At 33.4% G+C, this 12,262-nt stretch overlaps 1 protein-coding gene across 3 annotated transcripts in view; it reads right to left on the bottom strand.

The window, feature by feature from the left end:
* Positions 1 to 4,740: 4,740 nt before the first annotated feature.
* Positions 4,741 to 12,262, bottom strand: part of arm (armadillo) — a 28,654-nt gene continuing 21,132 nt past the window's right edge. The window contains exons 6-17 of one of the 3 annotated variants that reach the window (XM_067289238.1): positions 10,952 to 11,256; positions 10,666 to 10,867; positions 10,422 to 10,566; positions 10,049 to 10,152; positions 9,766 to 9,972; positions 9,557 to 9,688; positions 9,359 to 9,481; positions 9,127 to 9,288; positions 8,900 to 9,050; positions 6,158 to 6,282; positions 5,969 to 6,089; positions 4,741 to 5,771 (exon numbers count right to left, since the gene is read on the bottom strand). In XM_067289238.1, the coding sequence (XP_067145339.1) occupies positions 5,563 to 5,771; positions 5,969 to 6,089; positions 6,158 to 6,282; positions 8,900 to 9,050; positions 9,127 to 9,288; positions 9,359 to 9,481; positions 9,557 to 9,688; positions 9,766 to 9,972; positions 10,049 to 10,152; positions 10,422 to 10,566; positions 10,666 to 10,867; positions 10,952 to 11,256 (1,986 nt within the window). In that variant the 3' untranslated portion in view covers positions 4,741 to 5,562. Of the gene's footprint in view, positions 5,772 to 5,856; positions 6,090 to 6,157; positions 6,283 to 8,899; positions 9,051 to 9,126; positions 9,289 to 9,358; positions 9,482 to 9,556; positions 9,689 to 9,765; positions 9,973 to 10,048; positions 10,153 to 10,421; positions 10,567 to 10,665; positions 10,868 to 10,951; positions 11,257 to 12,262 lie in introns of all 3 variants that reach the window. The other 2 variants (XM_067289239.1, XR_010883117.1) reach the window with 2 other exon arrangements.

Genomic DNA, 12,262 nt, shown 5'->3' with positions numbered 1-12,262 from the left:
GTTTTGCATTTCGACGTTTCGAGATACCAGCAAAATAATACTATTAATAAATATGTATTATGTAAACTAGTGAAACGTGTGTATAAAGCACACAGTAACTTTTACATTATTAAATTTAGGAGGCAATGTCACAGAGATGGGGAAATCTTCCGACGGGCGTACCTATTTATATTTTGCACCGGGCCTGGCAAAATATGGATTCAAGCGACTCTGGAAAATATTATCGTATCTTAATACGGGTATCTTAGTATCGTAATCTTAATACGGGATGATTCCAATTAAACTTACTTCTATTCGGCACCTTCTGCGGAGAGAACTAATGGGCAAAACTTGCCTGGCCAGCATTTCAGACCAAAGGCAGAGGTTTATGAAGACGTTTCAAATACCGCCACTAGGGCTGTTAATCGCCCAGAGCCCGCATTAGTTAGATTTTCAAAATATTTCGTGGTCAAGTGTAATTACCATAGGCGTTTAATTACTGGACAATTGTAACTTTTAACGGAGGTACTGTACAGTACATACGACAGATTTTATCAATCATTCTCCGATTGACACTAATGGTATTGTTTCGCCATAGTAGTACTTTGTTCGCGTTCATTGTGAGTGAGTTTAGTTGTATACGGCAACGCGACACCTGGACGATGCCAGCCGGAAGGACTTTCTATAGGAAACTGATTGCAATTTAGGTGTTACAAACGTGAAAACCCTGAAAACTCAGCATCCCTAGCGGCGATTTTTGGAACTATATACTTTTTAAATCTCTTCCCGCAATCCGAAATGCGTGCAAACCAAATTTAACGAAATTTCGCTCATTGGTTTTTTCTGCAGAAGGCGCCCAATACGGTGAATTTCGTGTGAATCGCCCGAACGGGAACAAAACATCCCTAAATCTTATCAAGAACACTACAATTAATTTTGCGGTCTCGTTTTATCCAAGTAATTTCACAATACTCTACTACATCCCAGGAAAATGCTTTGCTTACACAAAAACGAAAAATTTCAATAATAAGGAAACTTTCCAAAATGGATTCCATTCTTTGTTTCTTGCACGAATTGACACCACCATGAACAAGAGATTAAATATTGAAAACGACCCTTGCTCGTTTTTTCTTTTCTTTTTTTTTTAGCTGTTTCGTACAACAATCGAGTGAAACAGAACTTGGATAAGGATAACGTATGTGTGTCGGGATACCGCGACGGTGAGGACGAATGGCGAGGAAGATATCCGAACCAAACCGCCCTCGGTGGTGAACAAGATTCGAACCCGTGTTCTCCGGAGCGACGGGACGACGCCTTTATCTCCATTGTCATCCCACACACTAACGCTATAAATACTGCACCAATTAGTAAAGTCACGACACTAGTCTAATACTACAAATACTACGCTAGGATGCCAAATTCCAGACGTCCATTTCCTCGTGTTAGTAAACACCTACAAATTCTTGTAAAATTTGCTCTATATATTCCATCAGCAATAAACTATTATTGAGATAGATATATCAAAATGCCACGAGAATCCTTTCTAGCGTAGCCTATGTCTAGTTAAAAAAGAAAGGAGTGGCTAGACGTATTGTTACTTCCCACTTGTTTAAATCCGAGCGTCCAGACAACCACGGAAGTTTCGAACCTCACAGACTACACAATACTCGAAGAAACAATAAGGATGTGCATTAAACATTCGTGGTAGTAGTGTTGTACGTTTGTTTAATCTCTCGGACTACTTGGCACCGTACCAATTTAAACAAGTTGAAGATCATTTGTTTTGAACTACCAAAACACGAGTTTCGTCAGTTGCTAGTATCACTTTAAATTGAAACAAATCCTTCCTCTATATAATCTAATAATTCAATTTACAAGAAACCGGCTCTTTGTAAGCGAATTAAACGTTTAACTGTCTTAATTTCCAATAAATCTAAATTTGTATACAATAACAGAGGTAATATTTACGTTAGATTCGTTTTAAACACGAAATTAGTGTCGTCGGTTCTGCGGTGGCCATTTTGAATTGCCTAACACCTGGAACTTGGCAGCTTGCGGGCGCGGAACAGTGAAGTTACTAGCAATTGTGAAAGACAAAAGTCGATTCGGGAAGAACTTAAGTGCCATTTTGTTTAATTAACCTCGTTCTGGACTTATAAATAGATAATATACCCTTATAAAAACAGTCTTCTGTAAGTCGAATGGGCACTGATTTATTATCTGTGTATATTGTTATGCATCCAGCAAAGAAGTTGGGTGCCAAAAACGTTTGCTCCTCTTTAAACCGTTATTTGTCTCGATAAATAAGTGGTCGCGTGTCTGCCCATTTAGCAGATTTTTATGCTTTTAAAGCTGCCAAATTTTTAAATTTATAATCAGCAAGGGCCATTATGACAACTGAACTTACAGGAATCGGTTCATTAATATGCTAACTGTAATTTATAAATGAAGTCACTTACACGATCAAAGATTAATGGCACAGTTATGCTTAAAAGTAGTGTTTCGCCCCCTCGTCTTGTAATTTTTGTTATTTCTGATCTGGTGTACAATTAATAGCAATTTTTCAAGTCACAGTTCTAATAGATCTTTACAAAAGAGGTGATATCATGAAATGATTTAAAGATTTAAATTACATGTTAATTAGGGATAACAATTTAATTCCTTATTGTTAACATTTCATGTAATTTCGTCCTTGCAAATGCAGAACACTAGCAAACTCAGAAGTAAAATGTAGTATATTTTAGTCATTCATTCAGATAAGATACACGCAGACAGCAGAAATTCTCTTCTATAAATTTACTCTAATTTGCAACGCCGAGAATGGTATGCCAAACAAAAAAAAATTCCTACCTATCTCGGTACCATCTACATTTCTTCAAAATCCTACTCGACGATAATCCAAATGTCCTGCAACACTAAAGTGACTAGACCGCAATTGGGTTCTCTTCGAGATTTATATTAAAAAGACATCTCTCCTTGGAGATTCCTACTGAACAACCTCCAAGATAAAACGAGACCCGGTGTATTCAAAAAATATTGGATAATAGGATTGGATAATACAAGAAGTGGGTGCAAAAATGGGCCCCTAGATTGGCTGGAAGTGGTTCAAGGTGGAAACAATTCGTAAACAGGGATTTTGGATTCGAGCTGTCAAGCATAAAGACCGGAGCCAAGTCACTTTTACACACACAAATATCAAACTGTATATTCTTTAAAGTTCTTTCTCAAATAAAAAACAAATTTTTTGTAAATTTACAAAAAGTTTGTAGTGTTGTCTGGCATATTTAACTCACTATCAAGTGATGTAATTTTTTTTTTTAAAAAAAAAAGCTTATTTTGGTTAATGCTTCCAAAAAAATATTGAATATACCACTAACAATTTAATTCTCAATTAATGTAATTAGATTATACTAAATTTAAGTTCTGTATAATCTAATTGTTACAAATATAAAATTTCATTGAAAGTAATTAGTAAATTGAATATTTATTTTAATAATAAAGAAACAAAATACTGTTGTATAAACAATACTCACTTGTACTTTTAGCATTGAATTTCTTAATTCATTTCTTAAGTGTCAAATATTCATAGCTGCGACTTCTTTGTCATTGTGTAAAATTCTTATCACAAAACTAAATAACTCAATCCTCTGTAAAATAGTTTGTGTTAATTTTTTCATAATCTTATTTTGCATAACAATTATTTTTTTTATGTAATAATATAAGTATAAATGTGCATTTTACACTCTTCTGTATATTACTGCATGTTACACATGCTAAACACAACAGATACTCAATTATCTGAAATGCCTATGGTCGAGTCAAGCCGTCACAAACACCAAGATTCGTCCACTTTGCTGGTTATTGCATGGCAGAAGAGAGGAAATGATACACTTTGCATGTCATTTTTGAGTAACTGTCTCCTGTCTACTCGCACGAACTTTGTTTCTTTAACAACTTACCACTTACAGAGTATAGATATTTATTAAACGGGATCAAGTGGGAAGTTTACTGTATTTCTTTTAAATGCACTAAACCAAGTAGTTTATATGACATTGCAAAACAGCCCAATTGGAACAGGAATATTTGTTTCAATGGGAAGAGCTCAAATGGGAAATTCTCCATTTTGCCGATGCCAATAGGTTTGCGTCCCAAATTTACTGCGTTATTGCAACATTACTTTTCAAAAATATTTTAAATTTTAAAAGAATTGCATATAAAATACTTGTAGAGTTAGTTTCCGCTTTGCAACAAATGCTTCGAGACATAGAAATTAGTTTCTGGAAATCATTCTTACTTCAGTTACGAGAAGTCAGATACCGTATGGATTTGCACTTTATTTTTGTGTTAATTGCTTAAAAACGGCAAGAATTAGTTTCGAAAATTGTCAATTGTCTACTGTCTGATGTACTTTTGAATAATTATTCTCGATTATAAACTTTGCTACATTGTAGAAGTTAACTGCAAACATTAACACAAAATGTCAGATAAAAATTATACAAAAGTCTTTTACATTATTCACCAAACACAATGTTATAATTTTGCATTATTTACAGTCTTAAAATGAACATATGTATTGTGAATAACACCACCGAGAATGATTTATTGTTCTCGTTAACGTTATTTGTGAAGGAATGTATTTACTAAACCAATGTTGTGTATGGCGCATTATAATCTAAAATAAAAACTGTATTTAACTTGTCTATTTAAAACTAATATCGTTAAAAATAAGAATATTTTCTAGAAAGACACAACAGACGGATGTTTATTTTGCACACACTTTAATGAATTCACTTTGCTATATTATTACACGATAATCACTTGTTTATAAATGCATTTCACCCGTCATTTTTTCGTTCTGGAAGTATATTTGAATAAAGATCACGAGACGTACAACAATAGGCTTTTGTTTGGAATCCACTAACTACTCTAGATTAAAATTCTAAGATAAACATCTTATTAAACCATCTTAAAACATAACATAAAAATGTAGTAAATACAACTTTCACAAAACGGTCGATAAGCTCGTATCGGCAAGAGGTCACATCTCATATTTGTTCCGTGGATATTAGTAACTTGATTGGATTATGCGTAAATACTCTGAACGATATTTTCTTAAAAAAAGGTAACTATGATTATTTGAAGATAATGATCGATAGCATACGTAACGGACACGACTTCCATCCAATAATACTGTAGACGTCACGTACTACTCTACCTTTAACGGGATTACATAAAAGTATACAGTGGGGCTATGCAACTAACGAGGATTTTACCTTAAGTCGACCGACGTTAAAACAGTCTAGAGATAACGAGGAAGATAATCTGACATTAAGTACACAAATGGAAAACTTTGTGGGAAGACAATATTTAATCTTAAAACTTTTCTAATCGAACGGCAATTCCCGCAACGTTGCCAGAGAAGTAAATCGTCACTTCAAAAAACAACGACTGATCGCTGGGATGCCATCGGCATCGAGTTTCCATTTTTTTTTTTAGATGTAGAAAAAAAGAAATGGAAATTACATTTTGTGATATATTAAAAACTTTAATAAGTAGAAGCGATATCTGTACCAAGATGGCATCTCAGAGATCGGTATCGTACCAGGCAGCGAGCTGTCCCTCCTTCTGCACCGAATCCGGTGACATAATAGATTCCAAATTATCAATGTTTAAGTCGGGGTGATTATCAATGTCCATAGCTGTGTCCAAAGATCCGTATCCACTAACATTATTGATAGGAGGACCTAGGTCCAATCCTTCCATTGACTCAATAGGGACCTGAGGGTCATAATCTGTAAGAAAATAACTTTGGTCATCGGCGGAAATTGTCACCAAATCGGTAAGAACATCTAATTTAAGGGAAATTTAGTTTCGTACCAAACATCCTCTTCAGCAAGGAAAGCTCAGAAAGAAGAAAACTTATTTAGCCATTTGTTATAATAAAAGCAACTACCTTTCTCTTACACGTCCAGTTGATATTCGAACTCACCTTGCTGTGCATATGGATTGTGGCGGGGCGGCACTGCGTGAACGGGCCCCTGTCCCGGCTGATATATTTGGTCGGGATAAGGTTCCTCGGTGCCTAGCATGTTCATGTCCATATCCGGATGCTGCATTTAATATCAATTGTCAAAATACCATTTAAATGTTACCAAAGACTGTAAATAAAAATATTTACCATGGCTCCCCAAGGACCCGCATCGTCTCGAAACAAGGAACTTGTCAGTTCCATCGAGAGACGCTTTTTGTAGTCTTGTGGTTTGTCTTCGGACATGCGAAATAAAACTGCGGCTGCGTAAGTGGCTAAACAGAAAACATATTATTATTAATTTAATTAAGGTTTTATTATTTTTTTTAACAGGAAAAAATTCTGGACAAGTTTTGAACAATAAAATTGTCCTAATTATATTAATATAAAAATAAATTATTCTAAAATGTATTGTTCATAACATTTGCCAGAATTAACTTTAAACAACAAATTGATGTCTTACTGTACTTCAAAGTACATTCATTGTATTGTGTTTAATACACTCCAAGTTAATATTATAACAAATTAATATGAATTAACGGGAAAGTAGACAGTTAAGAGTGGATTGGCAGAATGATTTAACTAATCTGAAAGTTAATTTCCATCGTACACTGATTAATTACATTCAACAACTTTTTTCTTAATTCTCTTTATAAATATGCAAGGTCTATTAAACAAGTAAAGCTTATACAATTAATCTGTCTAATTTTCAGACTATATAGATTAAAAATTTGCCATATCAGTATAAGATACTTAATGAACACTGGTACCAACAGGGCAAGAGTATTAAAAGGTAACTTAAATATTTAAAAATTACTATAGAACAAGACTGAATGGTAGAATAGACTTTTCTAAATTAATTTCAGTTTCACATACTTCAATTATAAATTTGTACCAATTTAATAATTATTTATATATATTTCTAATCAATTATAAAAAACTGGCTGTTTTATACTTTTCGCCAGTCAAACACTTTTAACGTTTGCCTCTTTTTGTTCACCAAGCAGTTTTGACTTATGAAACTTAGCAAATAAAAATAATATTTATATTTCATAGATAATAAGTGTTTCTTATTTTATTAAGTGTATTTATGTTTCCTGTAGAATTACTTTGTTTACAAATTCTTAGAGCCAAAAAATTTAGTCATCAAGGTGAAATTTTTGTAATCAAAGTCAATATTTTTAATATAAGAAAAATCATTAAAATTAAATACACCAACAACTGCCGTAAATAGTTATTTACGGCAGTTGTTGGCGTATTTGCTTTTGATATTGGGTTTCGTTTGATGAATATTCGTATTATTAAATAGTAAACAAATATAAATGTATACTGTACTATTTAATAATTTTTAATATCATTATGATTGATGCTATTAGAAAATACTCTCTATTATTATAGAAATTAGGATTACTGCTGCTATGTGCATAGTAAAGTCCGCTTTAAAAGATTTAAATGGATAACTTTGAAAAATAAACAGCAAATACATCACTCATCTTAAGAACAAAAATATCTTCATAACACTGCCCAGAAAAACAAATTATACCATACAGATCCCATAAAATATTGTGGAGACGAGTCACATTTCACATCTTCAATTCATTTTTGATAATAATTAAAGACTGACAAAATTAGATGTCTCAATTTTTGAGTAACCCAAACCACAATATTTCTTCTAAAAATCAGCAAAGATTAGCTTAAATAAATTGGGTATATTACATAAGAGCTTTAGACATTTATATGCAGGATGGTGTGGGTGACTCTTGCTAACTTGGCAAACAGAAAAATATTTGAGTAAACGATATTTAGTTATAAAAATTGCCACTACTCTAAAGAGACTGTAAATATTATAATACAAACAATATAGTTAGATTTAAATATATTACATTTTTGTTATTTCTTAGGTTCGTACATAAAACAAGAAAATATACTATTAAAGAAAGACGTCTGTGATGCAAAGCTGATGTCGATCCGTCACTTCCTACTTGACACCATCTTAGACACACTCGATTTCCTCACAAACATTTCATTTCACATATAATAATTACATATAAATACTTAAGAAAGCTCCTTTAAAGACTTGAAAAGAGAGCATTATCTATAATAGTGGCTAATTCACATTTAAGAATAAAGTTACTAATTTATTCATGAAATGATCTTAAATTTTGTATAGTTGTGTCTCTTGATTTCAGAGGCATGAGTAAGCAAGGCTAATCTGAGATGGTTTGGCCATTTGGAAAGAATGGGAGATGACTGGCCAAATAGGTATTTGAAGCTAAAATCAGAGAGAAAAAAACCAAAGGGATGACCTAGAAGAAGGTGAATTGATAGTGTTAAGCAGGCTTTAGAAGAAAGAAATTTAACTGTTATCCATGCTAAAAACTTGTCTTTTGATAGGAGTGTTTGTAAAAATATAACAGATGGTAGAATAAAAGTTTGACTTTTTCACCATGTTGATCTGTACACCCTGAGTATCAGCAGGAATGAATGGATGATGATGATGATGACATGTCGAGTGATTTTATATATTTTTTTGGGCATAAGTAATTAAATGTTTAATTTTATTTCGGGTTTATCTGGATGTGATGTTAGTATATCACTCAAAAATGCAATAGAAAATTCACATTACTGGGCACAAAATAAATTTGCCAGAATTCCAGATTTCAAGTAGCCAAAAATACTCTTGAAACCGTTTTAATTTATAAATGCACAAAAGTGCATTCGGATTCTGGGCATTACGTTACGATGAATATAAAATTCAATTTATCCAGAATTGACATTATTATTTTTCCTTCAAATTTTACTTTTCGTGAATATTTTTTAATATTCTTGAAAACAAATTGTATAAAAATATTAAACTTGCATAAAAAGGAAGGATAGTAAATAAAAACTAACCAACTCCTTCGTTCCTTGAATGTAACAAGTCTGTAAGAGGAGCAGTGGCTCCTTCTGTCTCGATCATTTCGGCTCCTTCTTTGTCGGCAGCGAGTTCACACAAAACTCCGGCTGCTACACGTTGAATATTTTCGATTTCGCTGTACAATAACTTTAATAAGAAAACATATATTAATATATTTAAATAAAATATTTTTAAAATATTAGAATGAAAATCAATTACTGACTTGAACAAAAACTGGTATAACATTTAACCCACGAATAATAGCTCTGTTGTGTGCCTCTCGTGCTAAGATGTGAAGTGCACCGACGGTCCCTTCCACGATTTCTTCCATTCGTACTCCATCCATATATGCCACCTGACTACTGTTTGATGTCACACTAGAACGCTAATTATGGACTCGAAATAAGTTTACGGTAAAATCTTAAATCGAAAACAAATTTTTCTCCTAATCTTACTCTTTGTGTGTCTTGATATGCTTTCAGTAAAAGTTGAACGAGTCGGGGAATTGCGCCGTGTTCCCGAAGAGGAGAATGATTTGCAGAACACAAAGCCAAATTACGTATGAGTCCGATAACAGCCTAAAATGAATTTCTTTTTGTAGAGTACTTTGTTAAATTATATTTTATTTGAAATACAATTACAAAAATAAATACTTTAATCAGTGGCCAACGACTCGGAGGATGAAGCAATTTAACGATGACTTGTAGTCCGTAATGGAGTCTGACGGCATTTTGAGCCATCTCTGCTTCGGCGTGACGACTTGTGAGATGTCTCAAAGCACAAACCTATAATGCATTTAAGAGTAAATATTCAAAAAAGTACGGACGTATATTAAAGTAATTATGAATATTATAAATGATACCGCAGGCTCAGTTATTTCTTCTCTGTCTCCCGCCTGGACGACGGCTCGGACTAAAGCCTCGATGCCTCCGACTTGACAGACGGTCATTTTATTTCTCTGATTATTACATGTTAAATTGGATAATATTCCTGCTGCACAGGTAACTATATTGATATCGTTACTGCACAGAAGTTGTACCAAACTTTGTAATAAACTCTCCATAGTTTCCTTTTAAAAGATTTTTAAAATATCAATTAACTATATACAGTTTTGGCATGCTCTCAAACAATTTCCTTTAGTTTACCTGTTTTGTTCCAGCGTCAGATAAATTTCTGAGAGTCCACAGACAATTCAGCACCAATCTTTGACTCTGATGTCCTAAATGCATTGCAAGAGCTTGCATTCCTCCTATAAAATTTAATAATTATAATTCCCATCTAAGTTCAAACTTCATGAAATTCGTTCAGTGCAACATTTAACTAAAACATATTTAACAGCAAACATTAATAAAAAGACCATATGTACTTCATGTTTTAGAATAGATTTAGTGTAGTAAATTGATTACATCTTAAACTTTGTATATGTAATATTTAATTATAATTACACTTTCCTTCTTAAAATTATTGTTATTACACTTATCAAAATGACAATGAATAGTTTCTTTTATTCACACAAACCTGCTTCAACTATTGCTGGTTTGTTACTAGAACACACAGAGAGCACTTTAAGAACACGTGATGTTGTCCACAATAACTTCTCGTAAGTATAAGAACGAATTATTCTAACCAATTCTGCTGGACCACCACTTGCCAAAATAATCAACTATAATTATAAATACAGATTAAAAATAGTCCATACTAAGGCTTTATTATTATAAATTCACTTGTACACCAAACTCTAAATGTTCTAATATTTCAGTACCTTGCTTTCTTGATTTCCATAAGCCAAAATCTGTAAACAATCTGTCACGATAGCCAAAAACTTAACATTATTACGTTGAAGAAGAGCCACCATTTTCTGAAGTCCTCCAGCCAGACGAACGGCCATTTTCGATCCCTCTTGATGTAACAGCAAATTATGGAGAGTAGTTATCGAGTAAAATAGCACCGATTCCACGGGTGAACTGTATTAAACAACAGTTTTGAATCTTAATCTCAAAAATAGATTACGCTACATGTATGTCATGTTACATAAACATATAAATTACCTGAGTAGTTTCACAAGTGCTGGAATTCCTCCAGATTTAAATATCGCCAAAAGGCCTTGTCGGTGATGGGAGAGATTGTGAAGAGCTCCCGCTGCACATTTTGTTGTTTCCAGATCGTTGGACGTAGTCATTGCTCTCACCAGAGCGGCTATCATCTGCGGAGAATTCATAATAGCGTGTCGAGATGCTTCTTTTCTAGAAAGCTGATGCACCATCATCGCCGCTTGTCCCACGACAACTTGATCTTCATCATTTAAGAGTTTTATTAATTCCGGAACTGCTCTTGTAGCCAAATCTGCATCATCCTGAACAAAAAAGTTATATCATAAGATAAGTAATTCCATCGAGAGTACAACAAATGTGCATATTAACAATAAAGACTCATTCAATAGTAATGTATCAATAAAGCAATAAACCAATAAGCATTCATATACCTATGTGAATGCTTACTGGTTTACTTTTAACTCTAATTCTGCATTCTTAATTGTGGATATGGTCATTAAAGTATAGTAAAGTAAATAAAACTCTTACTCAATCAGATAAATATATAGTTCCATGTTATTTTCAACAGCTAATAATTAGATCTACTATGAAACAGCATAATATTGGGTTGTTCGGAAAGTTCGTAGCGATTTTTGATAGCCGACAGTTGAGACACCAATTGACGCAAAAATGATTAGAATTGTACAAACCAATGAATATTACGATAAATGACCTTGAGACGCGTCCGTTACAAAAAAACCGTTAAGATTATTCAAATAGCGTTTAATTTGGCTCATTGCAAAAATGGATGCGAACAACGTGCATTATCGACACTTGTTTCTTTTCTTTTTTCGTAAACGCAAAAATGCTGTACAAACAGCAAAAAAGATATGTGATGTTTATGGTGGGAGTGCTGTATCAGAATCAACTGTTCGAAAGTGGTTTGCAAAATTTAAAACGGGTAATTTCAGCCTTGAAGATGCTCCTCGCTCAGGAAGACCTCCTGTTATTGAAGAGGACCAAATCAAAGCATTATTGGATGAAAACCCTCATTACACAACTCGAGAGATTGCAGACATAGTGAAGTCATCAAACAGTACTGTATTTCAACATCTAAAGAAGCTCGGATACGTGAATCGTTATGACATTTGGATACCTCACGACTTAACGGAAAAAAACTTACTGGATCGCATCTCCATTTGTGATTCTCTTGAAAAACGAAATCAAAATGACCCTTTTCTGAAGCGTTTAGTGACAGGTGATGAAAAGTGGATCATTTATAACAACATCAGCCGAAAACGATCGTGGGGTAAGAAAAATGAATCACCA

The sequence above is a fragment of the Centruroides vittatus genome, unplaced genomic scaffold (assembly GCF_030686945.1).
Source record: "Centruroides vittatus isolate TY-2023 unplaced genomic scaffold, ASM3068694v2 contig_1342, whole genome shotgun sequence".
Taxonomy (NCBI): domain Eukaryota; kingdom Metazoa; phylum Arthropoda; class Arachnida; order Scorpiones; family Buthidae; genus Centruroides; species Centruroides vittatus.
Note: the sequence above shows the minus strand (reverse complement) of the source record. Positions and strands in the feature narration are given on the sequence as shown.